This window comes from Equus przewalskii, chromosome 13, assembly GCF_037783145.1.
Source record: "Equus przewalskii isolate Varuska chromosome 13, EquPr2, whole genome shotgun sequence".
Lineage (NCBI taxonomy): Eukaryota > Metazoa > Chordata > Mammalia > Perissodactyla > Equidae > Equus > Equus przewalskii.
Window position 1 is genome coordinate 18,416,633 of NC_091843.1, and position 27,184 is coordinate 18,443,816.

The 27,184-nt window shown below is 48.2% G+C and overlaps 1 protein-coding gene across 4 annotated transcripts in view; it reads left to right on the forward strand.

The window, feature by feature from the left end:
- The window catches only part of C1QTNF2 (C1q and TNF related 2), a 46,219-nt gene extending 19,576 nt beyond the window's left edge, over positions 1-26,643 (forward strand). For 2 of the 4 annotated variants that reach the window (XM_070569106.1, XM_070569105.1), the window contains 2 exons: positions 21,814-22,066; positions 25,580-26,643. In XM_070569106.1, the coding sequence (XP_070425207.1) occupies positions 21,823-22,066; positions 25,580-26,193 (858 nt within the window). In that variant the 5' untranslated portion in view covers positions 21,814-21,822 and the 3' untranslated portion in view covers positions 26,194-26,643. Of the gene's footprint in view, positions 1-5,467; positions 5,727-17,183; positions 17,287-21,813; positions 22,067-25,579 lie in introns of those variants that run through there. The other 2 variants (XM_008523359.2, XM_008523360.2) reach the window with 2 other exon arrangements.
- The last annotated feature ends 541 nt before the right edge of the window (positions 26,644-27,184 follow it).

A 27,184-nucleotide genomic window follows, 5' to 3' on the forward strand; every position in this document is an offset into this window, starting at 1 on the left:
ATGATTTATTTAACTAGTCCCCTATTGCTAGACATTTAGAGTGTTTCCAGTCGTGTATTAGTTCAAACAAGGTTGCAATGAATATCCCTATATTCACTTCCAGGATGAGTTACTAGAAATAGAACACCTCTGTCAAAAAATGCATATTTTTAATTATTATAAATCTGTCACCTTTCCTTGCATTTCAGCTATCATCTAAGTGATATAATACACAGAGCAGCCAACACTCACTCCAACATCACCGTCCTTCTGTGCAATGGCAGCATGTCCTTTCTATCAACAGCTGTCTCCCCAGTGCTACCACATTAGTGAGACTCCATCTGGAATGATCTCATTCTAGAGAATTTCGCAGCCCCAAAGCCCCTTGTTGAAAGTAAGCATTGTCAGCTTGGGTCTTGGCCATTAGGTGTTTGGAATGATTCAATAATTGTTTTTAAACTCTCTTTTGTATGAGAATTGGAGAAAGGAAAGGGTTGAAAAAGGCAAAAAGGGAGCCCAGGAAGACCTACGTTTTCATAATGGATCTAAGTCAAGATCTTAGACTTTCCTTGTCTTCACTCCACAACTACCTACCAAACCGCTGAAGCTCTCTGGACTTCTTTGTCCTCATGTGCAAAATGAAGACCACAGACCAAATTATTTCTCAGGACCTTTCCTCCTTTGAGAATCTGAAGCTACAAATGCAGTGTAGGTCAGGGGCACTTCTCCCAACATCACCAAATTCAAAAGGCAAGAGATGTCACAAATCAGTACATTATTAATATCCAAATGGGTGGTACAATTGAGAAGCAATTTAGACAGTGGTGTGCTGGTAAACAGGCTGGGGGCTGGGTTGGGAGAAAGAGAGCCTTGATTTGTAGCATTTGCTGATTTCTGTAGTGTAATTGACTATTTTGATGATTTCAAACTGCCAACATGACATCACTAAACTCAGAGTTGGAAAGAGGCACAGAATTAGCTGCTGGCTTCAGCAAACCACCAGTTAGGAATTCAAAGAATTTTCTTCAGTTCTGTGTTGAAAAGACTTCATGAAAGAGGAGAGATTTGTATTAGGCCTTGAAGGATACTGTATTAGGACTCTTTCCATGGTAGCTGACAGAAACCATTCAAACTAGCTTAAAGAAAGGGAGAGAAAGAATATGAGAATGTGACTATTTTAGTACAAGTATCTGAACAAAGGGCTCTAATAATATGGTCACAGCACTGTTCTCTCTACCTTTCACTTCCTGAATCTGCTTCTATTTGTGTATTGATAACATTGTCTCCCGCCATAAGCAGGCTCTCTCCAAGTGGCAGGAAATACGCTAGTGGCAGCCCAGAGCTATAGCCTCACAGTTAACAATTCAGAAGCAAAGCAATGCCCTCTGGTGGAAATCACATGGAAAGACTCTGATTGGCTCTGCTTGGGTCTCATGCCCACTGTTTGGGCTCATAACTGGGCATAAAGAAAAGAATACCTGGTCCACATGGTGCCCTGCCCCTGCAGCCAGAGGGCAGGCAGAGCACTAGGATGGACCATTCGTCCCACCACCAATACTCATGAGAATCATCCAAACAGAGTTCCCCAATGGACAGAGGGGTACTGGGCAGATAAAAGCCATGAGTTTCTAGTAGACATGTGGATGAGTCTTTGTGGAGAAGCAGAAGAGTTGGAGATAGCTAGAGGAGCAGCATAAGTGGAGGTGCAGAAACATAGAAGTTGATGGTGCTTTGGGGAGTCAGCAAGAAGACCACCCTGACAAAAGCAAGGCTGCCCACAGGACAGTGGTTCTCAACAGAGGGCAATTTTCCCCCTCTGGGGACGTTTGGCAATGTCTGGAGACGTTTTTGGTTGTCACAACTGGGGATGGGAGAGCTGCTACTATTTTCTAGAGGGCAGAGGCCAGAGATCCTGCTAAACATCCTACAATGCACAGGACAGTCCCCACAACGAAGGCTTATCCAGCCCCAAATGTCAGTATTGCTGAGGTTGAGAAACATGGCCCTACAGGAGAAGTGGCTGGGAAGATGTCAAATCAAAGAGGGCTTCCAGTTAGTGAGGCTCCAGAAAGCCTAAGGAGTTGAGGCTTTATCCTGCAACTATTCCACAGGCGAGCATTACAAAGATGTGGAGAAAGGCTGACATGGCTTTGATACTCTCTGCTCCTTCTTTGCCAGCTTTGCATAGCTGGCCATTTTTCATCCTTTGCAACTCAGCTTAAATGTTACCTACTCAAGAGATCTTCACAGATCTCCCAATCAAAATAAGTTCTCTCACAGACGTCCATCATCGTCTCCCACAGTTCCCTCTTCTTTTCCTTCCTAACTCTAAACCACAACTCTGACTTACATGTTTATTTGGGCGATGGTTGAACATCCGTCTCCTCATAAGTATCATGGAGACAGAGGCCTCGCTTATCTGTTCCTTACTGTGACCCCAACATTAAGCAGAGTGCGTTTTGCATCGCAGTCATATCATATTTAATCGATTGATTAATGTGAAGGTTGATTATGGGATTGAAGAGAGCTGGAGGATAGGAGGTGGGGTTGAAAGAGGAAAGGAAGGCAGTCCTCTGGATTTCTCCCCTGCTCGCTCTGACCCACCCTCATCTCCCTTCTCTGACTTTCACAGGATCTAGAGTTCACAGCATGACAGATCAGTTAGGGTTCAAGTGAGATGCAACACCCTTCTAGCAATTTTCAGCAGACAGGATTTAATAAAGAGAGTCAAGAGAATTCAGAATCACTGCCCAGCAAGTTCCGGCCTGGGCCTCCGGGAATGACTCCCAGAACACCACCGCAGTACTGACACCCCGAGGGAACTACTATTTCTGGCACAATATGGAAGCTAGGAATTGAGGGAGAGACTGGCCCAGCCGCTGGCTACAGGAACACACCATCTGAGGTGTAATCTGGGGACCCGGAGCTGCTGCCAGGACTCCAGAGCCATACTGCCCCTTTTGGGTCAGCATCAGCAAGTGGATTCCTCCCAAGCTGCTGCCTCCTCTCCATCAAACTCAATTTTTTTTCCTAACTCAATTTTGAACTCAGGTCTCGCAGAAGCACACAGGACTGGCTAAACCTAAATTACAATGAGAACCCCAGCAGCAAGGAGTCTAGGAAACGGGTTTTTACATTCCAGCCTCTGTAGCATAGGAAGGCACACCTGAGAGAGGTTTGAACAGGTGTGAAACAAGCCAATCAACCACGTCTGGCACATGGCTGCCCCTGCCAGATTGTAAACTCTCTGTGGCCGTCAGTGTCATAATGTCATTCATCTTCTCTCATTCGATGCTGGACATGTTCTCCAGACTCGAATGGAACTGTGAAATGAAATGAATCAAACAAAGGGGAAAGCCTCCTCATTTCTTATAGGACGCTGTACCTTTCCTGTGGTGCTATCGCATTTTGCTTCTTAATTTGTGTTCTCATTCATTTTCCATGTGGACCAGAAGTTCATCTCCTTGTCCCCACACTCATAATAGGTCATAAATGTTTTCAGATTGAATTAAAGACAGACACAGGCTAGAGGGAGGAAGTCCTGAGGTCCCTTCTAGCTTGAGGCAGCACCTGGAACAGCCATTTCATGCGTATTTTGGATTTCCTGCTACGTGAAGCTATCTCCATTGCAAGGACCCACAGGACAAGGCCCCAAGGACTCTGCTCGACTCCAGGAGACCTGGGTTCCAGCGCTCCTCCAAAAGTTGGATAAACATCCACTCCCATTCATTCAGCCAGTAAACATTTACTGTTGTAAAAGTATGGCACCACAGCCTTTCCCTATACTTTTCATTCACCATTTCCTTTCCACAAGAGCATGCCAGTGATTTCAACTTCTGTCGCCATGGAGCCCCGTGGGTAACACACGGAGATTCCTACTGCACCCTGGAAGACGGGCTTTCCTGAGCCTTCGAGATTCTGGATAGCCTCCAGGCATTGTGAACAGAGTTTCTTCACCTTTTCCATCCCTGACTCATCTGGGGACAGACCAAGGTGCCCACAGGGGGTGGTGGATGGAGGTCCCCTTTCCAGCCATATATGAATCAGCACACCAAACTCTACTTCACATGTCGTCTTTCAGTCATGTTCATTGCACACTCCTCCCCTACAACCGGACAAGTTACAGTCATCCCTCAGGGCTCAATGGAAACATCTCTTCCCCAGGCCTTCCCCTGACCACCCAGTTGTATACACAATGTTTTTCTCTACTGTAACACTCATTTCACTTGGAACCACTTGTGTCATCCCCACTAGACCCTAAGTTCCATGAGGATAGGCACCATACCTATTTGGTTTACCTCTATATCCCTGGCACCTAGCTCAGGGACTGACACATGATAGATGCTTATTAAATGTTTGTTGAGTGAATGTTTGTTGAGACCACTAACTTTCATCCTCAAATAATATTTATGTAATATTAACAATAATTCTCTACATAGTTCAGTGGCTTACCAAACACTTTTATGAGTGAGTGCCCCAACTTTAGGAGGAAAGACAATGCAGTAATATCATCATTATTCTCCCTACATTTCAGAAAATGAAACAGCATCTATAACGTAACTGACTTGTCTAAGGTATTGGAACCAGCATTAGAGTTCGAATGCATATCTGCATTAAAATTCTGACTGTAAACCTTGGGTTATATACAATCTGTTAACCAGATGCTCTGGCAGCTGAGCAAAATACTGGTAGCTGGTGGAAGAGAGCAGTGGACGGAACAGGGAGAAGCAAAAGTCAGGCTTCTGATGATTCTTCTCTTCTCTAGTGTCTGCTTGCTACCTGAGCAGGATGGCTCTGCCTGCTCTGGAGCAGAGACCCTCCAGCAGGCACACACACCTCTCCCAGTAACGAGGCTGGGCCAGAGTTAGTGAGGCCTCATCTTCTGGGGAGGAGAGAGCTGAGGGCTATCACGCATGGGTACCTGTCCACACTATTATGTACGTGCACACTCACGTCTGGACAAAGTCCACACCAAGGCTTGCTTACATATACACACACACAGGATGAGCCACTGCACAAACAGGTACCACACATGCATTATGCACATGCACACTGATATGTGGTTATGCACTCTCATACAAACATTTAAACATGCACCAACACACAGTCAGCCACTATCGTGTGTACTCAGCAACTGAAGTACATTCCAACTGCACACCAAGCTGCAGTCTTGGACACGGTGTGTATATGTACATACACCAACCCTGATGCACGTGTGGACACATGCACTTATGAATGCCCACACATAGATAACTAAGCACGCACACGCGATTCATGATCACTCTCAAGTACACGCACGTTCAGTACGCAGGAAAAGGTACTCTGTTATAAGCTGTCCTGCCCCCAGCACCCTCAGATCCTCAGTGAGATGCATGTTCACGTGCAAGCAACACAGATGGCTCTTGACACACGCAGACGTACCCACACCCTTGCAAACGCCTGCGTAACGATCACTCTCGTGCACGTAAACTTTCAAATACACTGATAAGTTCTACACACAGAGATTCATTGACACACGCAAGCTGTCACTAGCCCTGGGAGCACGCAACCGATGCTGAAGAGAGAGCGCGGAGCTTCTGGCGGGCCCACGTGACCGGAGGAAGGCGCCCCCGCCCATGACGGGATGGGAAAAGTATGCCTGGGGCGGGCGCCGGCCGGGCCGCAGCTGCCGCGGGAGGCGGGGTCGCGAGCACGGCCGAGGGCTTCGTCGCTCCGGACGCTCCGGGACGTGGCCGGCGGGAGCGAGGGTGAGTGTCCGCGCGCTGTCCGGCCGGGGCGGAAAGTGCGGGCGCGGAGGGGAGGCCTCGCGGGGCTGGGCGGGGCTGGGCGGGGCAGGAGGGGGAGTGCTGCGAACACCCGCTGTTTGCAGGCCGGCAGCCCCCGGATTCCTGGCTCTCACCTCTGCCTTGCGAATTACAACCTGAATTAACGTCTGCTGAGCGCTTACTGCGTGTCAGGGCTGTGCTCAGGGATTTACCTGCTGATCGTAATAGCTCTGCCACTTATTCGTGCCTATTTTGTGCCAGGCCCTGCCAGCCCTCTACGTGTGCTGTTTCATTTCTGTGACAACAGGTTATCCCCATCTACAAAGGAGGAACCAGGCTCAGAGACGTTAATGACTTGCTCAGGATCGCACAGCTAGTAACTAGTGGTAAAAGGATTTGAACCTTAGTAAGTCTGAGTCCAATACCCCAGCTAACAGTTAACATTTATGGAGTGCATTGTCTCATTTACTCTTCACAACATTTCTTTAATTAAATGCATCATACAGATGGGCAAACTGAGCTGAAAATGTACTAAACGGCAAGCTGAGATTTGCACCCAATTCTTCACAACTCTCTTCACCCTCCCTCTTCCCGTAAACGACTTGTCTCTAAACCTCAGCTTACTTACTTTGTTCTTATTTCTCCATCCCCACCGCCACTGCCCCATTCCAGGACTGTCTCTCTCAGCTGAATGATCCCAATGGCCCCCAGTAGACTCCAGCCCAGGTCTCTCCCCTAACACCACAAGTCCTTTGCACAACCTCGGTGCAATCCCCCTCTGCTCTCTGACCACTGAGCTCTCTTGCCTGCGACCCTTCAAGAGTCCTCTCCTTAGACTGGGCATCTCCCAGAGACCCTCGTGTGCCTGCCACACTGAACCAGCAGCAATAGTACCGACAACGTCCTGTCTATGTCAGCCCAAGGCTGATGCTCACTTACCATTGTTCAATGTCTGTCCTCTCTTACCTTGCATTTCTGCCCTACCATCTGCACAATTCTCCTCCGATTTGTTCTGTTATCTGGTAATCCTATCCATTACGCCCACTTTCAACTGCCAGCTCCTCAGACCCTCCATACTCTTCAGAACATCACTACTGCCCTTCATTCTAACATAGCAAATGCCCCACAGAGTCTGTTTCTTCCCAAATGTCTGTCTTCTCCCCTTCCCCTGGCAGGAACACTAGCCTTGCCTGTCTTTCATGCTTGAATGTTAGACTTACCTTTTGCTTTAAATGATATAAAACTAACAATGCTCATCATAAGAAACTCAGACGGTGCAAAAAGGTGCAAAGTGAAAAGTAAAAGCCCACACACTCATTCCTAATTCTAAGAAGTAACCCCTCTACAAGATGCTGTGTCCTTTCAGAGATTTCCCACATATATATATATATACTTATACACATTTGTGTATCTATCTTTTTTTAACTCAAAGAGAATCATACTTTACATTCCTTACTTTCCATGCTGCAACTTGCTTTTTCCCTTTCACAGTGTATCTTGACTATCTTTCCATATCTGCATGTATGACCTACTTGGTTCTTATAATGGCGTCACAGCGTGTCATTGTACAAATGAATCGAGATTTCTTTCACAAGTCTGGGGTCATCTTTGAAGCTGGTCTGCCTCCATCAAATATTCAGCAGTTCCCCCAAGAAGTTACTTCCTTCTCTGGAAATTCCTCTCTTCTTCCCTGTCTTGCTGTTCCTTCTCATCCTCATCTGCTGATGGGCCACAGACAACTGAACCTTCTCTCTACAGTTCCCGTCTCTGATGCTTACTATTCCCGAATGTTCATCATTGGGGCAACAGAGTCCCTGTAATACACTCACCGCTTCCCCCACTCCTTCCTCCACGTCAAAGGCCTGCCAATGTGGCTTTGCCTCCATGAGATGAACTCCTGCGTAAATCAGGTTTCTGTCAGTCAAGTTCAGGGATATAATCCTCCCTTGGATTTGCGCGTTGCTGTAATGACTTACTTCTCTCACACACGCACGCAGAGCTGCCCTGTTCGTTAAGGCTTTCTGCTCGTGGGTCCTGTGCTCAGGCAGAGGGGCCAGAGTACAGCGACATGAGCCCTGGACCCTGAGTCATCCAGCCTGGTTCCATCCCAGCTTTGACCTGGGAAAAATGACTTCACTTTTCTGAGCTCTGTTTTTTCTTCTGCCAAGTAGGGATGATAGTGTCAGCCTCTTAGAACTGTGGGGAGAATTAAAGGAGGAAATAAACATCAAAGCTTTGAAATAAGAACATGTAACATTCATGGAGAATACCCTTTTCCTGTAGATCAGAGATTACAAACTCATATGCCGCCAGCAGCTATGTGTGATGCCTAAGTGAATGGGATGCACGACATGTGGGAGTGGTGAGCACTGTGGACGCTGAGAATATAGGTCCTGTGTATTAGTTTGCTGGGGCTGCCATAACAAAATACCACAGACTGGGCAACTTAACAGAAACTTATTTCCTCACGGTTCGGGAGGCTAGAAATCCGTGATTGCGGTGACGGCAGGTTTGGTTTCTCCTGAGGCCTCTCTCTTTGGCCTACAGATGGCCGCCTTCTCCGTGTGACCTCGTATGGTCATCCCTCAGTCTGTGTGTGGCGTCCTAGTCTCCTCTTCTTATAAGGACACAGGTCATATTGGATTAGGACCCATCCATATGACCTCGTTTTCCCTTAATGACCTCTTTAAAGGTCCTATCTCTAAATATAGTCCTATTCTGAGGTTCTGGGGTTAGGACTTCAAAATATGAATTCTGGGGAACACAATTCAGCCCGTGTCACCCTGTCTCAAAGGGCAACCATTTGGTGCCCTGCTGGAATGTTGCTAGATACTCCAGATTCTCAAGCAAACCTGGAAATCTTGATTTTAACATAAAATCTCCCAAGTTTTACATTGGCAACAATTTCAAATTAAAAAGCAATAACAGGGCCGGCCCAGTGATGTGTCGGTTAAGTTCTTGTGCTCCGCTTCGGTAGCCCGGGATTCGTCGGTTCAGACTCTGGGTGCAGACCTAGCACCGCTTGTCAAGCCATGCTGAGAACTAGAAGGACTCGAAGAACTAGAAGGACTTACAACTAGGATACACAACTAAGTCCTGGGGCTTTGGGGAGAAAAATTTTTTAAAATTTTAAAAAAAGAGAGGAAAAATTGGCAACAGCTGTTAGCTCAGGGCCAATCTTCCAAAAAAAAAGTGCACAGTGTCGTCTGTGGTTTGCATGAGACCACGAGAACACTGATAAGTCATTTGGTCTAGATTCTCATTTCTTCAGTGGCAGGGCCATCTTCCGTAGCTTTTTAATCCCTCTCAGCCAGAGGTTCTCGCACTTAACAAGTTTGTTGCGATCTTAACAAAAAGCTGTCATTGAATGACTAAATTCGAATTGTGTAAGCTTTTTTAAAGTGTGGCACACCTGTAGAAATCGTGCCCTTTGCATGCACGCCATGCGGTAAAATTGCGTCAGTAGTGCTAACTGCCTTCAATGCCGTTTATCCCAAAACTCACAATTGTTCAGCTCCTCCCCATTCTACAGCTCTACCCGGGCCTGCTGTTTTAATCTCTCCCAGTCTATCATAGCCCTCATTGTTTTTACATATTATTATATCAGAATAACACTACTGTTACCAACTGCTTCCTGTGGGCTGGTTACTGCATCATTTCATTTAATATTCACAATTACTCTATAATGGAGGTATGAGCAATCAAATTACCCAGGGAGACATTCCTAAAGACCACAAATAGTTCACGCTAGTGTAATTCAAAACTCACCTGCTGAAGGAGGGCAGGTTTTTCTGTTTACCTATTGGAATAGTGCAATCATGTAGCTAGAGCGTAAATGCGGTTTCCAATTTACAAGTCATGCTGCCTTGCAAAGTTCTTGACAAACTTTTTTTTTTTTTTTTTTTTGCTGAGGAAGATTCACCCTGAGCTAACATCTGTTGCCAATCTTCCTCGTTTTGTATATGGGAGCCACTGCCACGTCATGGCCACTGACAGATGAGTGTTATAGGTTCACGCTGGGGAATTGAACCCAGACTGCCAAAGTGGAGTGCACCAAACTTAACCACTAGGCCACAGGGCCAGCCTTTGACAAACTTTTAATTTGGGGATTTTGAGTTATTTCAGATTTCACACATAAAGTGAAACAATAAATATTTCTGTATTATGCTATTCCAAATTCAAAAAAACCATACAATATTGTTTTTCCCATTTTACAGACAAGAAAACTGAGGCCAAGAGAGGTTAAATAACTTAACAGAGGTCAAACAGCTAGAAAATAACTCTTAACCATCTCTTAACCGCCACACCAACTCTGTGCTTCTTGAAGGCCAGCCCTGTGTCAGGTCTTTAGAGTTACCCTGAACGCCCATCATGGCCTGACCGGAACTGACCCCACGGAGACCAGCAAGCCCAGGGAAAACTTAGCCTTTTCTCCCCAGCCCTTCCGAGTTCAGACTTTCTTCTTCCTCAGTTCCTAGATCTTCAAGCATGGTCCCTTCCATACCATTCCAAGGGATCATCTAGCCCCCAAATTTCATTCCCCTGCCTTCTATGTCGTCCTCGATGCTCTCTGAGAGAGAGAGACTATTACAGGGAGAAAGGAGGAGAGAAGCTGGCTTTCTCTCCTGAGAACACAGGTGTGCTGGGCTGGACCGCAGTATCACCAGACTATGTGCCCTATGAGAGCAGCAAGCACATCTTTTCATCTCCAGATCGCCAGGGTCTGGCCTCAAAGGCAATAAGAATAAGCAACACCATTATTATTTATTAGGCATTGTTATTTATTAGGCATCCACATGCCAAGCCATGGTACCAAGGATATGGGTACATGACATCCCATTTTGCCTTCTGTCACTTGATGAGCTAAGCACCATCCCATTGATTCACCTCTCTTTGTATTATGGAGCATGAACACTCGGGTGGCTCTGAGGTATGGGGCCAAGGCAGACACCCCATTCTTCCCTCGATGGAACAGCTAGGCAGGAGCAAGGCCAAGCCTCCCCCAGACTCTTTTTTGTAGCAACTGACAGCAAGACAACTCAAATTAGCTTAAGTGAAAATGGAGAACTTATTAGAAGTTATGTGTTTATTAGATACATATTAGTATGTATTTCTAATTACTAGAAGGGGTCTCTCCCTGAAATACCACAGGACTCATGGAGGGAGGTCAGGACTGTTCCACTGCACTTGATGACAATTACAATTTTAAGCAAGGTCCTAATTTTTGTATCATATTTTATTTTCAACATCCATTATCTTGTTTGATTTTCAGAAGGACAAGAAATAATAAAATAATAGCTAACGCTTTTATATCTCTTACTGTATGCCAATCCTTATCCTAGGAAAATTATATCCTCATAAAAACCTTCTAAGGTAGGTACAATTATTAGCATCCCCATTTTGGACATGACAAGGCTGAAAGAGAGAGGATAAGTAAGTTGTAAAACGTCCTACAGCTAGTTCATGGGATTTCAGCTCAAACAGCTGTGCTTCGAACTAATAGAGTAGCCACCCTGTGACTGTTGAGCACTTAAAACGTAACCAGTCTGAGTTAAGATATTCTGCAAGTGTGGGGCCGGCCCCGTGGCTGAGTGATTAAGTTCGCGCGCTCAGCTTCAGTGGCCTTGGGTTTTGCCAATTCGGATCCTGGGTGCAGACATGGCACCACTCATCAAGCCATGCTGAGGTGGCGTCCCACATGCCACAACTAGAAGGACCCATAACTGAAAATACACAACTATGTACCGGGGGCTGTGGGGAGAAAAAGGAAAAATAAAATCTTAAAAAAAAAAAAAAGATTCTGCAAGTGTGACCTACACACTGGGTTTGAAGATGTAGTGCTAATTAAAGAACGTAAAATGCGTCATTAATAAATTTTACATTGATTACATGTTGAAATGATATTTGAGATATATTGGCCTAAATAATGTATTATTAAAATTAATTTCAGTTGCTTTTTACCTTTTTAACATGGCAATGAGACCACTGAAAATGATATATGTGGCCTCAAATCATATTCCTATTGGACAGTGCTGCTGGAACATGCTCGCCAGCACTCTGGTCTGCCACCTGGAGGCTGGCCCTTGGGAGAAGCTGGGTACAGGGCTCTGAATGCCCTCAGGCCCCCTTCCCTCCCCACTCAGCTTGCACATCACCTGCAGTCTTCTCTCACTGCACTCCTTTGTCTTCCAGGGCAAAAAACAGCTGTGGGCAGGTCCCAAGTGGATGGCTTTGGCTTCAGCCACCCCAGAGCCTGACTCTTGCCCTCACTGCACGGGCAGCTACAGTCCAGTGTGAAACAGCCCAGGGCCCAGAGGGGTGGGCTCCATGCCCGCCACATCACATGCCACGTTTGCTGGTTTGTAAGGGTTTGGGGTGTGTCTATCAGAAGGTATAACTCTTTGGTGTGGGTACGGTGGCCGCCAGGCTGGCTTCCAGTGTTCTCTCTGGAGTGCCTGCTGAGACAAACCTCGAGAGATCCTGGCTCCTGAGACCTCATTAGGTCGTGGTTTGTCCTTCAGCCTCTTTTTCTAGACTGAGCCAGAAACTGGGGGTGGAAAGACAGAAAACAGCAGATCAAATATTTTCTGGGGCCTCTTGGCAAGTGGGCCCCATGACTTTTAATCCTCTGTATTTAGACGCTGGATGCTGGAGTGTTTCCAAATGGGTGTGGATCTCAAGATCCCAGGCCTGGGCAGCGGTCCCTGGGCGCATGTGAGGCGGTCCCTGAGCGCATGTGAGGCGCTGCCGCCAGCCCCTCTCCCCTCTGGTCAGTCTCGCTCAGCCGGAGACGGCTGTTTCTAATTTGCTTCCTGGAATTCAAGGGGGCATGGAGTGTTTCTCATTATAGAATTCTCACTCCCATCAAAGCGAATTTTCAGCGAGCTTCATCTGCAAGCATGCCCCGCCCCATTCCAACCACCAGCCGTTCCCTTTTACCTCCACACACAGGAGACCTGCCTGGCTAGGTGAGGTTCTGGAATCCCTCCTCTCCCAGAGCCGGGCCTCCCGGAGACGCTCCAGGGGCCCCTTGCGGGAGGTCAGGACTGCTCGTCAGGACTGCTCGCTGTTTGTTCAGCCACAGTTGGTGGCAATTACAATTTTAAACAAGGCTCTAACTTTTGTATCAGGTTTTGCTTTCAACATCCATTATCTTGCCTGATTGCCAGGCAGGGTGGGCGTTGTGATCTCCATCCTACAGGTGAGGCAATGGAAGCCCAGATAAGAGGAAGTGGCTTTTCCACAGTCACAGGACCATAAGTGACACAGCTAGGACAGGGCCCCACATCTTCCAAATCCAAGACCAGTCCTCCCTCGGGGTTTCCTTCCACAGCGAGTGTGGCTTTGTCATCTGCACGTTTCCTGAAATCCTTTTGATCTTGTTCTTCTTGTGTTGTAAGAGTGACCACTCCATTCAAGACTGTGGAACAGCCATGTGTGGAGCACTCACACCGTACGGGGCAGGCACGGAGGCTCTGGTGCAGGAGAGAGACAGGCAGCGCCACTTTCCTGGACCTCCCACTGCGGAGTTGGGGGTGGGGGGCGCTAACACGGGACACAGGCCGTTAGCAAGTCAAGAAACAAATAAGTGCATAATCACAACCCAGGCCAGGTGCTTTGAAAGGAAGACCAGGTGGTCTGAGCAGACAAGCTGGAGCGGGCAGGGGGATGCTGCAGACCCTGTGACGGTGGCCTCTCCAAGGAGAGGATGTGAGAGCTGAGGCTGGAGAGCTCCAGGGGAGGAGGTCAGGATGAGGGGGTGTTTTAGGCAGAGTTGTCTTCAACTGCCAAGCGTTTACTGTCTCACACACCAGGCTTGAAGCTTTCCATGCCCTCTCTCATTATTCCTACACAAACTCCACGAGGTGGGTAGACTATGATCCCCGTTGGAGAGGTGTGAATCCCAAGGGGCTGGGCTTCCCATGGCTCTTAGTCACTGAGTTAAACACCCTGCGTGTCAGTGGGACATAACCTGACAACCAACAGGTCACATTTATTTGAGCACAATTTCTATGTTCTGATCCCAAGGGGACTTTGTTCAGAACTGAGGCTAAGCAGCCATGCTCAAGGCCCGGACAAGCGTCCCTGGACTTTCTCCTGGAGACCACTTTCAGGTAGAGTCAGTGAGGGACTGAGGCCCTCCCTTCTGGCCCTCCTCACATCACAGTCTGGGCGGAGGGCCCTCGGGAAAGAACCCCGGAGCTGAGTCCTCAGGGCCAGGGGCAGGGGGAGGAGGAAGAGGCAAGCTCTTCCCTGACAGTGGACTTCAGGCTGGGGCTCCTTCGCTCCTAGCATCTTCCTAGAACGTGTGTATTTATGAATCATAAGCTACTTAACTGAGACATGAGAGGCCCATGGAATGGGCAAATTAAAACCAGACTGGAGAACTTCTCCAAGTTTAACACTTCATGATTCCATTTTTGGGGTTTGACCAACTAACATGTTTTTCCCTTCAGCAGGAAGGCTATCCTGCAGCCTTGGCTATTCAGCTCATGCCAGAAAGGACAATTTAGGAGCTCAGATAGTTTTTAAAAAGATGAGGAAGGACCAATACTTCTTTTTTTCTGGTCAAACAGATATCTATGGAGCATCTACTATATGTAAAGTATTCTGCAAGCCCCCTCCCCAGAGTAGGGGTGAGACCCTGTGCTCTAGAAGATCAAACGGAAGGAGGGGGGCCAGCTGGGTGGTGTAGTGGTTAAGTTTGTGTGCTCTGCTTCAGTGGCCCAGGGTTCACAGGTTTGAATCCTGGGCATGGACCTGCACACCGCTCAGCAAGCCATGCAGTGGCAGCAAGCATCCCACATACAAAACAGAGGAAGATTAGCACAGATGTTAGCTAAGGGCCAGTCTTCCTCGCCAAAAAAAAAAAAGAAAAAAGGAAAGAGGGATTAGAATTAGATCTGGTTTGGGTTAGAAAAACTGGGAAGGGGAGAAAACTTATTTGAATCCAAGGGTATCAGTACCCCTTTTGGATTTAGGCTACTGTCTTGTTTTCTCTTTGCTGTGGATTTTCTTGAGGGCAGAGTCTGGTCTCATTAATCAACAAATGTTTCCTGAACACCCACTGTGTGCAAGAAGGTTGGAAGTCCTGGGGATATAGCAGGAGGTCCCTGCTCCCATGGGCTTCCATTTGAACAGGGGACACATGGGAGAAGGAGTGGGCCCAGGAAGCGAGTGAGATACTGGTGAGTTGTTGTTAAGGACCAGAAAGTCACAAACAAGGAGCTGGGATCCAAAGGGAGAGGGCACATCAGGGAAGACCTTGGAGGAAGTGACATTTAAGCTGAAATAACGGATAGAAAGGCAGCAGGCCAAGAGGGTGGGGTCCCTAGGTTGCAGACAGAAGGAGGCAAGGTGGCAGGGTGGGGGAAGCGCAGAGAGAGGGGAGGAGCTGGGGCTGGGGCCAGGTCATTTAGGGCCTTGTGGGCCACGTCAGGGATTCCGACGTTTGCTGTTTGCAGCCAGCAGCCACTGGGATGAGACCCTCCAGGAAGTGATGTGGCTGAGCTCTGTTTTTAACTGATCCCTCTGGCATGGAGAGTGCCTGTGGGGGGAGCGACAGCCCAGGGAGGGGACCCCTGCCCAGTCCAGGCAAGGAATGAGCTGATGGCCATGGCGGATGGCACCAGGGCTGTGCTTTGTGCACCCTGGTGTTTTGGTTCAGACCCCAAGAACACCCCAGAGGGGCTCGTGGTGGGAAGTCAGGGCCCAGGAGGCTGCACCACCCCCATCTCCTTGGCTAAGCCCAGTGTGGGCCTCTCAAGGACAGGAGGTTTGCCTCAAGCATCGATTTACTCAAGTGTCCTGAGGGAGAAAAGGCATCTCCTTTCCATTTTCAAAGTCATGTATTGTGAGTGTGAGTGTGAGTGTGTGTGTGTGTGTAAAATGATAAAATACGAAATCTCTACTACTGTATGTGGCTTTGGCATACACGGTCACGGTCTCTTTACTTGGGGATATTTAGGAGGAAAGAGCTAAGAAACAGTGACATAATGGAAAGCATTTGGGCATTGGGGTCAGCCAAACTCAAGTTCAAATATAGCTTCTGCCATGAACTAGTTGTGTAAACATGGGCAAATTAGCCTCTCTGAGCTTCCTCTTCTATAAAACAGGAAACAATAGCAGGAGAAGGGAGCAAGGTGGAGTGGGTGTAGTGTTGCCTTCGGAGCCCCCCAGGCACGGATTCAAATGTTTTCTCATTGCTCCGATTCTGTGACTTTGGGTAAATCATTTCACTTCTCGGAGCTTCTATTTCTTCTTCTGAAAAATGAGACAATAACTTAGGATTTTCACAAGGTTTATTGTAAACTTCAAGTAAAATAATTTAGGTAAAGAGCTTCACATGGTGCCTGGAACATTGTCAGTGTCTCCAATAAAGTCAGTTGGCCTCTGCCTCAGTTTCCCTGTCTGTAACTGAAGGGGTTGGATTAGACTGAACCTTGGGGACCCTCCTCAAGTTTGTCCTTCTAAAGGTATTTAAAAGGTCCTGGAGGAGTTAACCTGTCTGGATTCCTTGGAGCCTTGGCTTCCCCACCACCAGACTTGGGGCCGGACTTGGGAGGCTGGGGCACAGGCTGGGAGCAGGGCTATTAGGAGCCTTCTTTTTCTTGGAGGTGCCCTGGAGGCAAAGAGGCTCTCCTCCCCCTCCCTCTAGGTTTGGAACCAGAATCTAGTCTCCCCGCCTTTATTTCCAAAACAGTTCCTGGCTCGGGCTGCGGGAACCTCCAGGCTCCAGCTCTGAGAAATCCCTTCCTCCCTGCGTGTCCCAGAGCACTGCGCCTGTGCCTCCACCCGGCCACTGGGGCCTGCCAGGGCCAGCTGTCACTGAGCAGGCCCACTATTGTCCCAAGCGGCTGATGTGGGGCAGACCCTCCTTCCTCTTGTGGGCTGAGAGAGGAGATCGGTAAACTGAAGCGGATGGTTCCTCTCTTCTGTCTCTCATCTGCCTGTCTCTCTTTCCTGCCTGTCTTTGTCCTGCTGTTTGCAGGACTCTCATCTGCCTGGGAGACTCACTCCCACGGCTTCCTTCCTCCTTCTCTCCCTAGTGCAAAATGTTTGCAGATTGCAACTTTCCAAGCCATTTCAAACCTGCTTTGACAATTCGGTTTCTATTCTGGGGGCCCGGATGTGTCACAGCCCACAAGTAACACTGACTGGTTGTGCAGGACTCTCATCAAGTAGGCAAGGGGAGGAGACGGAGATTCCTGGGGACTGGGGAGTGTCCAGGCAGTTTTCCAAAAGCACATCGTGCATGTTAACATTCCACGTTTGTCATATCTGCCTGCCACCTCTGGTGTCGTTTATCCCACCCATGGTGAGCACATGTGACGCCAGAGGTACAGCAAACTGCAATTGTTCCCTCCCTCTGCCCCTTTATAATTTGGCCAGTGAGGAGCTCCCCCTACCAGGCTAATCCACTTCAATCTTCATTCCAAGGTGAGGCTTCAGCCCGTCCCCCAGCAGGCGCAAAGCTGGCAGGCCATCTGCTCCCTTTCTCAACTCCGCTGTTTCCGGGTTGCAGGGAGGAGAGGAGAGAGAGGTAAGGGGACAGAAGCAGGAGGGTTCTTACATGTCTCGTGGCTGGACAGGGTTAAACTGCTCTGCCTCTCTGGGCCTGGCCGACATTGGAGCTGCGTCTCATGGGGCCTTTCACCAGCTCCTTGGGGGTTTCCATATTGAGCCCTATGACTGTGGCAGCCCTGAGGTAGCCAGGTACATGTTCCTTTTACTGGGGGATCCAGGCCTCACCCTCAGCTTCTGGTTTTCTGGCATTCACCCCACATGGTTATCCCTGCGGAGGCCCCTCACATTCTGGCCACATCCCTCTGGCCCGGGCCAGCTCCTGCTGTGAATGTCTGCTACCTCCATCTAGCAGGGAGGGTGACAAGGCAGTCAGCCCCTCCCCACCCAGCAGCAGGGCACCCTCTGTCCCCTTCCACCCAGGCAACCAGCTCTCCTTTTAGGTTTCTCACCCAGGCCTCAGACACAGGCCCTTCCTCCCTCTGCTCCCGATAACAGGGGTCACCTTGTAAAAACCTTGATCTGATAAGAGTGCCAAGAGCTGTGGAATGGGCTTTCACACTCTTCCTTTGTCGGTTCTTCACTTTGCCCAGACCCCTCAATGTATCATACAGCATCTCATGTATCCTGGTGCCCAGGTGGAAATTTCGATGCTAACACCCTCTTAACTCACCCAGTAAGTCCTCTCCAAAGGACTGGGTACCCAGAGCTCACCTGTGCCCCGCCCAAGTCTCTTCCCTGGTGCCACAGTCTTCCTTGCATCCTAGCACAGGTGTTGCCCCAGGGTCCCTGGAGCCAAGTGCCTGTCTAGGGGTTTCTGAGGTCCCCATGCATATTTGTGGGGGCCTGCCTGAGATGCTTAAAGAATCAGTGTGCACTGCTATAGATGACCCTGTTCTTTGTTAAGAAGGGATATTATAAACAGGTATGGAGGCATTAAAGATTTACTATCACCAAATTGAAACTGTTTTTTCCTAATCAGGATTAAAGAAATAGAAAAGATGATAACTTTGTTACTATATGATATAATGTTATTTAAAGAAGCCTCTGGTACCTGGCCGGGCTCGCTTCTATGATGCTTATCTAGAGAGACCCTCCAAGGTCCAGAGGAGAGAAGTGACTTGCCCAAAGTCACACAGTTGGAGAGCATTGAGGCTGGAACTAGAACAGGCCCCCAAGCCCCAGGGCAGGGCAGGGCTGTGGTCTCCCCTCCTCTCCCTGGTCGGGGAGGCCTGGTTTTCTCTCCCACCATCTATTCCCAGGGTTAAAGGTTCTAGAGGAGCAGGAGGTGAGGTAGGGTCAGGCTGTTTCCAGAGGTGGCCCGGAAGTCTGGACGGGCTCCCAGGGCCGGGGCAGAGCAGGGTCTGAAGGGAAGGGAGATGGAGGGCCCCGGAGGCACGTGGGAGCTCCAAGGGCCGAGCCCTGAGCAATGTTCCTGCCCTGCCACCTGCACCACAGCTGCGGGGAGCCCCCTAATGCTTGAAGGCTCTGATTAGGCAGCCAAGCTGTACTGGAACAGCGAAGCCAGCAAGGCTTCCTATCTGGACAGAGAGGGCAGATTGGAGTGTGAGAGGCTCAGCATCAGAGGGGAGGGACCTGAGAGGCCATCCAGTCTAGTGGTTCTCAAAGTGGGTCCCTGCACCACCAGCAGCAGCGTTGCTAGGATGTTTAATAATCATGCAAATCCTCCAGCCTCAACCCAGACCACGGAATCGTAAACCCCGGGGCAGGGCCCAGCAATCTGGGTTTTAACTCACCTCCAGGTGAATTTGATGCACACTCAAGTATGGGAACCAACCCTTTACTGTTCAGGTGGGGAAACTGGGGCTCAGAGAAGGAAAAGGGCGTGCCTAAGGTCACAAAGCAAGTTATCACTTGAGGCCCATCCCTGTGTCAGGACGCCATGCCTGGAATGTTCTGCCTCATGGTTTCATTCTTGGGAGAGGCTATTGGTTGCAAAGTGATTGAGCTCATTTGTTGAGAGATCTTGGACAAGCCACTTATTCCTGTTCTGGACCTCAGCTTCTGCATCTTCACAGAGAGGAGCTGGGAGTGGATCACCTCTGAGCACGTAACACTCTGGTCTCTGGTGATCATGCCGTTCCTGCCACCAGCCTTAAGGACACAGTGTAAAATTGGGACATATTGGGACTTGCAAAGTCTCCCAAAAAATTACTTCCCATACTCTTTTCCAGGAAGCTACTACAGGATATGTACACCAAAATGCGGGATTAAAAAATTTTTTTTAATTAGAAAGAAGAGAGATGTGAGATTCGTAAAACTGGAGATATAACACAGGAGAGAAGCAGAGAGCATCACCATGATGGTTACCGTCGTCCCCCGTCATTCATGGTTTTGCTTTCCACGGTTTCAGTTACCAGAGGTCAACCTCGATAGGAAAATATTAAATGGAAAATTCTAGATATAAACAATTCATAAGTTTTAAAGTGTGTGCCATTCTGAGTAGCGTGATGAAATTTCTCACCATCCTGCTCCGTCCCTCCCAGGACGTGAATCATCCCTTCATTCAGGAACAGGCTCCCGGCGCAGTAGCCATCTTGGTTATCAAAGCAACTGTCGTGGTATCGCAGTGCTTGTGTTCAAGTCACCCTTGTTTCACTTAATGGCGCCAAAACACAAGAGAAGTGATGCCGCCAAGTCAGGCATGCCTTTAAGGAGAAGCCATAAAGTGCTTCCTTTACGTGAAAAGGTGAAAGTTCTTGACTTAAGAAAAAAAATTGTATGCTGAGGTTGCTGAGATCTATGGTAGCTTTTATTACAGTATGTTATAATTGTTCTATTTTATTATTATTGTTGTTAATCTCTTACTGTGCCTAATTTATAAATTAAACTTTATCGTAGGTATGTATATATAGGAGAAAATGTAGTCTATAAAGGGCTTGGTACTATCTGCGGTTGCAGGCATCCTCTGGGGGTCTTGGAACATATCCCCCGTGGATAAGGGGGGACCACTGCATAAAGGAGAATCCCAGATGACAAGTGTGTAGCATGTATAGTGATTGGAACAGGAGGATGGAGGGCTCTAGGACCTATATCTTCAGGAAAATAAATGGAACAGATGAATTTTCTGATATATTTGATAATGTAGAAAATAGTCACATAAAGAACTAAGCAAGGGGCCAACCTGGTGGTGCAGCGGTTAAGTTCACACATTCCACTTCAGTGGCCCCCGATTCGCTGGTTCAGATCCCGGGTGGGCACGTGGCACCACTTGTCAAGCCATGCTATGGTTGACATCTCACATAAAATAGGGGAAGATGGGCACAGATGTTAGCTCAGGGCCCATCTTCCTCAGCAAAAAAGAAAGGATTGGCAGCAGATGTTAACTCAGGGCTAATCTTCCTCCAAAAAGAGAACTTAAGCAAATGAAAAAATAAAACTATTAATATCTCCAGTAAGGAAAGCATGTACGAGAAAGGAAATATAATTATAGTACAGTGCTTAGCTTAGCAGTAAACAATACTTATTATAATAATTCCAAGAGTGAATTTTGATTTAGTCTAGAAATTTATTTTAGCTACATTAGGGAGAGGAATAGGGGTCCAGAGTGATGGAAGAGGGCTGAATCCTCATCTTTCATGAAAGGAATTCAAACAGTAGTGTCTGAAATTGATAGATCAAAAAGAACCAGTATAAGCATATTGTCTTTTAATGGAAGTAAGTGCCAGAAGAAATAGCTAGAGGGTTCAGGGCGGGAGGTTGAGGTTAAGGATGAGTGGAGCTGGAGATCACAGTTTTTCATCATAAGAGTATTTTTTGACCTGGTAAACAATGTCAGTGTAATATTTTTATTAATTTCAACTTTAAAATTTTAAAAAAAGCTCACAGTGTAGCCTGGGGCAAAAGGGCACAAGCCACCTGCAAGTTGCATGACAGGAAAGTGGTGAATGTCCCTGAGCCTCCGTCTCCTCCCCTGTCTCTGTTCAGTAAGGATGTAGGAGATTAAGAACTGCCTGGTGCGCAGGAAGCACTTGGCAGAGCAGCTGTCCCCACGGCCCACCAATGTCACTCAGGTTGGGGCACCTTCACTCAGAACTGAATCCTCACCCACCGACGTGTTACCTCAAGTCCCCTGGTTCGCCTGGGGAAAGTAGCCTCGTTGCATATTATTACCTGCAGTTCGAAGTATTTCTGCCCTCGTCGCTTTCCTTTTGTGCTATGTATTTGAAGGAAACCATGGATCCTTTCTCTCCATCCACAGCCCCTCCCACCCGGCTGTTGCTGGGCTGAAAGTCCTGCCTCTATTTTAGCCAGTGGGGAAGACAGTGGTGTGAGGATGACTGCCTCACACCCAAGACCCCTCCAGAGTATGTTCTGGGTCCATGACTCAGCTCATCCAAACGTATGTTCAAGATATGATGACACTGGCCAGCGGCTTGCATGTGATGCAGGAGAGAGCAAGAGGCAGAAATACGATTGAGTCTCTCCCAGCTGCAGCCTCCGCCTCCTCCAGATGCCTTTCTGATTGACACCAGTCACCTCAGTGACCAGACTCACCTGCTCACAGCTCTCCTGCCTCCCACAGGTGACCACCATGATCCCCTGGGTGCTCTTGGCCTGTGCCCTTCCATGTGCGGCCGACCCACTGCTTGGTGCCTTCGCCCGCAGGGACTTCCAGAAGGGCTCCCCACAGCTCGTCTGCAGCCTGCCTGGCCCCCAGGGCCCACCTGGCCCCCCAGGAGCCCCCGGGCCCTCAGGAATGGTAGGAAGAATGGGCTTTCCTGGCAAAGATGGCCAGGATGGCCAGGACGGGGACCGGGGGGACAACGGAGAGGAAGGTAAGAGGCCTGGTACCCTTCCTGTTCCCACCTGGGGTTGACAGCATCTAGCCCAGAGAGGGTTTGTGAAGTTATAAAAACTAGTATTAGTCTCATTTCATTATAAACCAAGTTAATGTCTCTTTAAAACACAGAGGGGTATATTCTCCTGAAAGGAGCAGTGGGTATCAAATCTTGTGTTCCTGCCCCAGCTGCACCACTGATTCGCTGGATGACTTTGGGCAAATCTCCTGAAATATCGTTCAGAACTCTTTTGGTTGCAAGTAACAGGAACCCAATTTATAGCCCCAAATGGAATTTATTGCCTATGTAACTAGGAAGCCCAAGAGCTGAACTTCAGGAATGGCTGGGCCCAGGAGCTCAAATATTGTTCTCAAGGCTCTGCTTCTTTCTGTGTGTTGGTTTGTTCTCACAAAGGCTAGAAGTTATGAAATGGTGGGCTCCAGCCTGCCTCCTCCTGGCTTGATCCATAGGGCAAATCTCAGGATGAGCCATCCTCCTTGCTCACCTGTGTATCCTGGACCAATCCCTTTGACCATGGAGATGAAGAACCACTGTTTGCTGGGACTGGGTGTGTGTGAGTGGGTGGGGTGGGCAGTTAGTCGCTGTGATTGACACTTTCACTGGGACCATGTGAAGTAGCGAAGGGCAGGTCCCTGAAGGAAGGGATGCCAGGCAGCCAGCAGACAGACTGGATACTCACTACAGGCCTCTCAGCCTTGACATTTCTTATGTCTCTCAACTCTCACCCCACTAACTGAGCACTTTTCAATGTCAGCAGCATCTCCAAGTGTACACTGGAAGCAGCAGGGAAATCATCGTAACTTTTATTTGTATGGCATTTTAACACTGACAAAGCACTTCCGAGTATGTTGCTCATCTGGCCAAGAAGGAGGTATTCTTAGCATCCCCATGTTACAGATGAGGAATCTAAGAGTCAGTGCGATGAAGTTGAGAACAGCGTGTCATGGCTGCAAGAACTTGAACTTTGGAAATGAACCTGGATACCAATTTTGGCAGATTACTTAACCTCTCTCCAAACCTCGGTTGCCTCATCTCTAAAATAGGGATAAGAATAGCACCTCCCTCGCAGGGGTGCATGGAGATGAAATAAAATCACATGGGAAGCACCCGTCTCGGAGTAGACATACAATAAATGATTGTCACCCCTTAATTGACTTACTGAGCTCACACAGCAGGCTGGTCACAGTCTCCAAATCCAGGCCTTTTCCTACCACACCAAATTAGTTCCTCTAAAAGCACCTCCTTCCTAAAAGAATAACTTGATCAATAATGATGATGGCTTTGAGTTGAGGGGTCTCACAGTATGTCAGGCCCTGGATGTCATGGTAGCTCATTCCCTGACCTCAGTGGTAGATTCGGGTCTGGGCATGTGCTCCAGGGAGGGCCAGCTGGAGTTTCCCTGACATTCGCCTTATGGATCCTACGGGTGAGAGGGTGTCTCTGCTATTGGCTTTTTCCCCTTGATCAAGAGCTGTGAGGATGTAGGCTTGAGGCTGCTTTTGGCCAACTCTCCTAGCAGGCACTGAGTCTCTGCTGAGAATTAAGCCAACACACTGAGGATGGCAGTGTTGAGAGATGGACAGTCCTGACGTGTGTAACCCAGATAAAGCCGGGTCACCCTGGGACCAGTACAGGTTGACATCCAGCTACCCTCCCCCTGACGTACACGGACAAATCCATCCCCAGAAAGATCTTGAAAAGTAAAGGCAGCTTTCCCTAAAGTTTCTCCAAAAGCTAATCAAGAAGGAAGCACATCACATAAAACATAGTGGAACTTCCCGATAAGCTTCCTTATCTGTCTCCCCAAAAACCTCCAAACCAAAAGGACTCTGTCCTTACCCCTCCTCTTCTCACGGCTCCTTCTCCCACCTTTTGTTTATTTTCATTTTTTCAAGGAAGAGCTTTGTATCCTTTCTTGGTCTTATTTTTCTCCATTCTTTTTATTTATTTTTAATTACATGAGTAATACACAAATATGTTCTCATGGTAATAATATTCAAACAATAAAAGTAAAACGAGTGTCCTTCTTAATTCCTACCCCTCTGGCCCTCCCCTCATCCTCCAGTGGTAACCACGCCTATTTAGTTAGATGTGTATCACTCCTGGCCTTTTCCTACGTATTTACATACATGTATAATAATACCAGGCACTGCCAGCCACTTAGCATAAGCAATCTGTTCTTGAGAGCTGGATGTTTGGGGAGAAAAAGCTATTTGGGAATCTATTTCCCAATTGCTTAAAATAGGAAAAGTTTAAATGCATTGCATGTTAACCTAAGACTCTCAAACACAGTAAAATGCCTACTTATATATAATATAAGAAGCAAAGTACCTTGTTAGGATGTAAAAAGCCTACAATATTGCTTTCTGATCACCCAGTTCACATGGTGGTTAACAAACGTTGCTTTGTGTACAGCGATACTACGATGCCGTCCAGCAGCAGCAACCTTCAGAAGCAGCCTCCTTGGTTGATATGCGGCCACTTTTCAAAACATCTTCACCCAATTCTGTCCCCTTAGCAATTGTACTGATTGTACAATTGTGTTTGGCGGTGACTCAAATCTTTACCCATATATGTTTTGTTTAAAATGTTGAATTGAGTTTAGGGTACATATATATAAATGTTTCCTATATAATCATTGGCCAAAAATGTTGTATTAAGGCCAATGCACATGTTATTAAAAACCAAGAGGCATTCTACAGGAAAACGTTGGTGCGGAAATGTTCTGCAGGATGTGCCAAGTATGTTTAGCAAGTGCTTACTATGGCCCAGGCACTTTTCTATGCACTTAAATTGGTATAGCAAAGGATAGTGTTGTGGTTTCCTTTTCCCAAAAGAGATTCTACTACCCGCTTTTTCCTCTTACCAGTGTATTTTAGAGAAGTTTTCATATAGTGCATGTAAATCTGCCTCATTTTTTTTAAGTCCTGCATGGATTGCACAATATGGATGGACCGTACTTTTTTAATCATTTCCCTTCGGATGGGCATTTAGTTGTTCCCAGTTTCTGCTACTGTAAGCAGTGCTGCATTAAAACCCTCGTACGTGTGGGCAGGGATCTGGGGCACGAGGCAGGGATTTCACTAACATCAATATTTTGAAGTCAAAAAGCTTCTTCCAATTTTTCCAATTCTCTTCTCAACCCATGACCAGAACAGACAGTTGAAGGATTAGTGTAGCAGACAAACTAGACTCTCCCTTGGAAGGCAGGAAAAGGGAAGGGCGAGAATGGTTACAAGTTAGTCTTTTTGCCCTGATCCACAATGATTCTGGAAGGTAAGTATCCCCATTCCCATTTTCCAGATAAGACTAGGAGAAGGGCCCCAGTTTACACCATCAGGATTTGCACCCGTTACTATGCGACTCCAAAGCCTTCTTATTCTTCCCATTACCCCAAGGCCTGTGCTCCAAGGATGGAAAGCCAAGGCCCACAGCCTCTGCCTAGTTCTGTGAGGGCCCCTCTGTAACACCAGCTGCTCTGTCTTCCAGGTCCACCTGGCCGCACAGGTAACCGGGGAAAGCCAGGACCAAAGGGCAAAGCTGGGGCCATTGGACGGGCCGGCCCTCGCGGCCCCAAGGGGGTCAGTGGTGCCCCAGGGAAGCACGGCACACCAGGCAAGAAGGGGCCCAAGGGCAGGAAAGGGGAGCCGGGCCTCCCAGGCCCCTGCAGCTGCGGCAGTGGCCGTGCCAAGTCCGCCTTCTCGGTGGCAGTGACTAAGAGCTATCCGCGGGAGCGGCTGCCCATCAAGTTCGACAAGATCCTGATGAACGAGGGTGGCCACTACAACGCGTCCAGCGGCAAGTTCGTCTGCGGTGTCCCGGGGATCTACTACTTCTCCTACGACATCACGCTGGCCAACAAGCACCTGGCCATCGGCCTAGTGCACAATGGCCAGTACCGCATCCGGACCTTCGATGCCAACACAGGCAACCACGATGTGGCCTCAGGCTCCACCATCCTGGCTCTCAAGCAGGGGGACGAGGTCTGGCTGCAGATCTTCTACTCCGAGCAGAATGGACTCTTCTATGACCCTTATTGGACCGACAGCCTCTTCACGGGCTTCCTCATCTACGCAGACCAGGACAACCCCAATGAGCTGTAGACAGGCAGGCGTTGGGTCTCCAGGGGGAACAGCCTCCTGGACTTGTGCTTCCAGAGCAAGACCCCTAAACTGTCTGCTGGGGGCCGTGAGTTGGGACCTTCTAGCCTCAGGCCAACCTCCCCTGCCTCTTTTTTCTCCATCATTAAATCCAAGCTTTTTTATTCATCCTTCCATCTATCCATTCAGTAATTTTTTTGGTATCTACTGTGCGACAGGCACTGTGCTCTGCTCTGGAAGGTACATCAGTGAACGAGACAGACAGAGGCTCTGTCCTCATGGGGCTCACATGCTAGTGGGAGATATAACCTGCCAAAAATATAATTATTGTGCCAGGATGGAAGTGCACATGCCACGCTCAAGAGTAACAGGGGACAGGGAAGAGGTTGAAATTTATTTTTAGATTTCATCGTTTGAGGTTTACTCATGTCCAGTAAAGTCTACAAATTGTAAGTGGACGGCTCAATGATTTTTTACATATGTACACACCTTGTAACCTCCATGTAGATCAAGAAGAGAGTATTTCCAGCCCCCCAAGTCCCCAAGGCTCTCTTAAGTCCCCTGTCAGTCAGGACCAGGGAGAGGTTATTTTTAAGCTGAGCCCCGAAGCAGGAGATAGAGCAAAGTGAAGGGTGGGGAAGGGGTCTCCTGGCAGAAGGAGCTGCAGATGCAAAGGAAAGAGCTTGGCATGTGTGAGGAGCTGACTGGAGGCAAGAGGGATGAGGGAAGTGAGAAAGGCGACGGGAGGCATGAGGTGCGAGGCTGGATCACACAGGACCTCACAGGCCGTGGCAGAGTTCATTCCGCTCAAGAAAGCTTATCCGAATGCAAGAGTGTGCCTGGCCTTAATATAGGGGTAACCTTGAACCTGTTCAATGTTGAGTCAGATCAGTCTCACACTTAAGCACTTTGCTCTTAGTTACAAATCACCTGCAGGCCCACTTCTCCGTCCATGAGACACACTAGGATCTCCCATGCCTGAGAGCCACGGCTC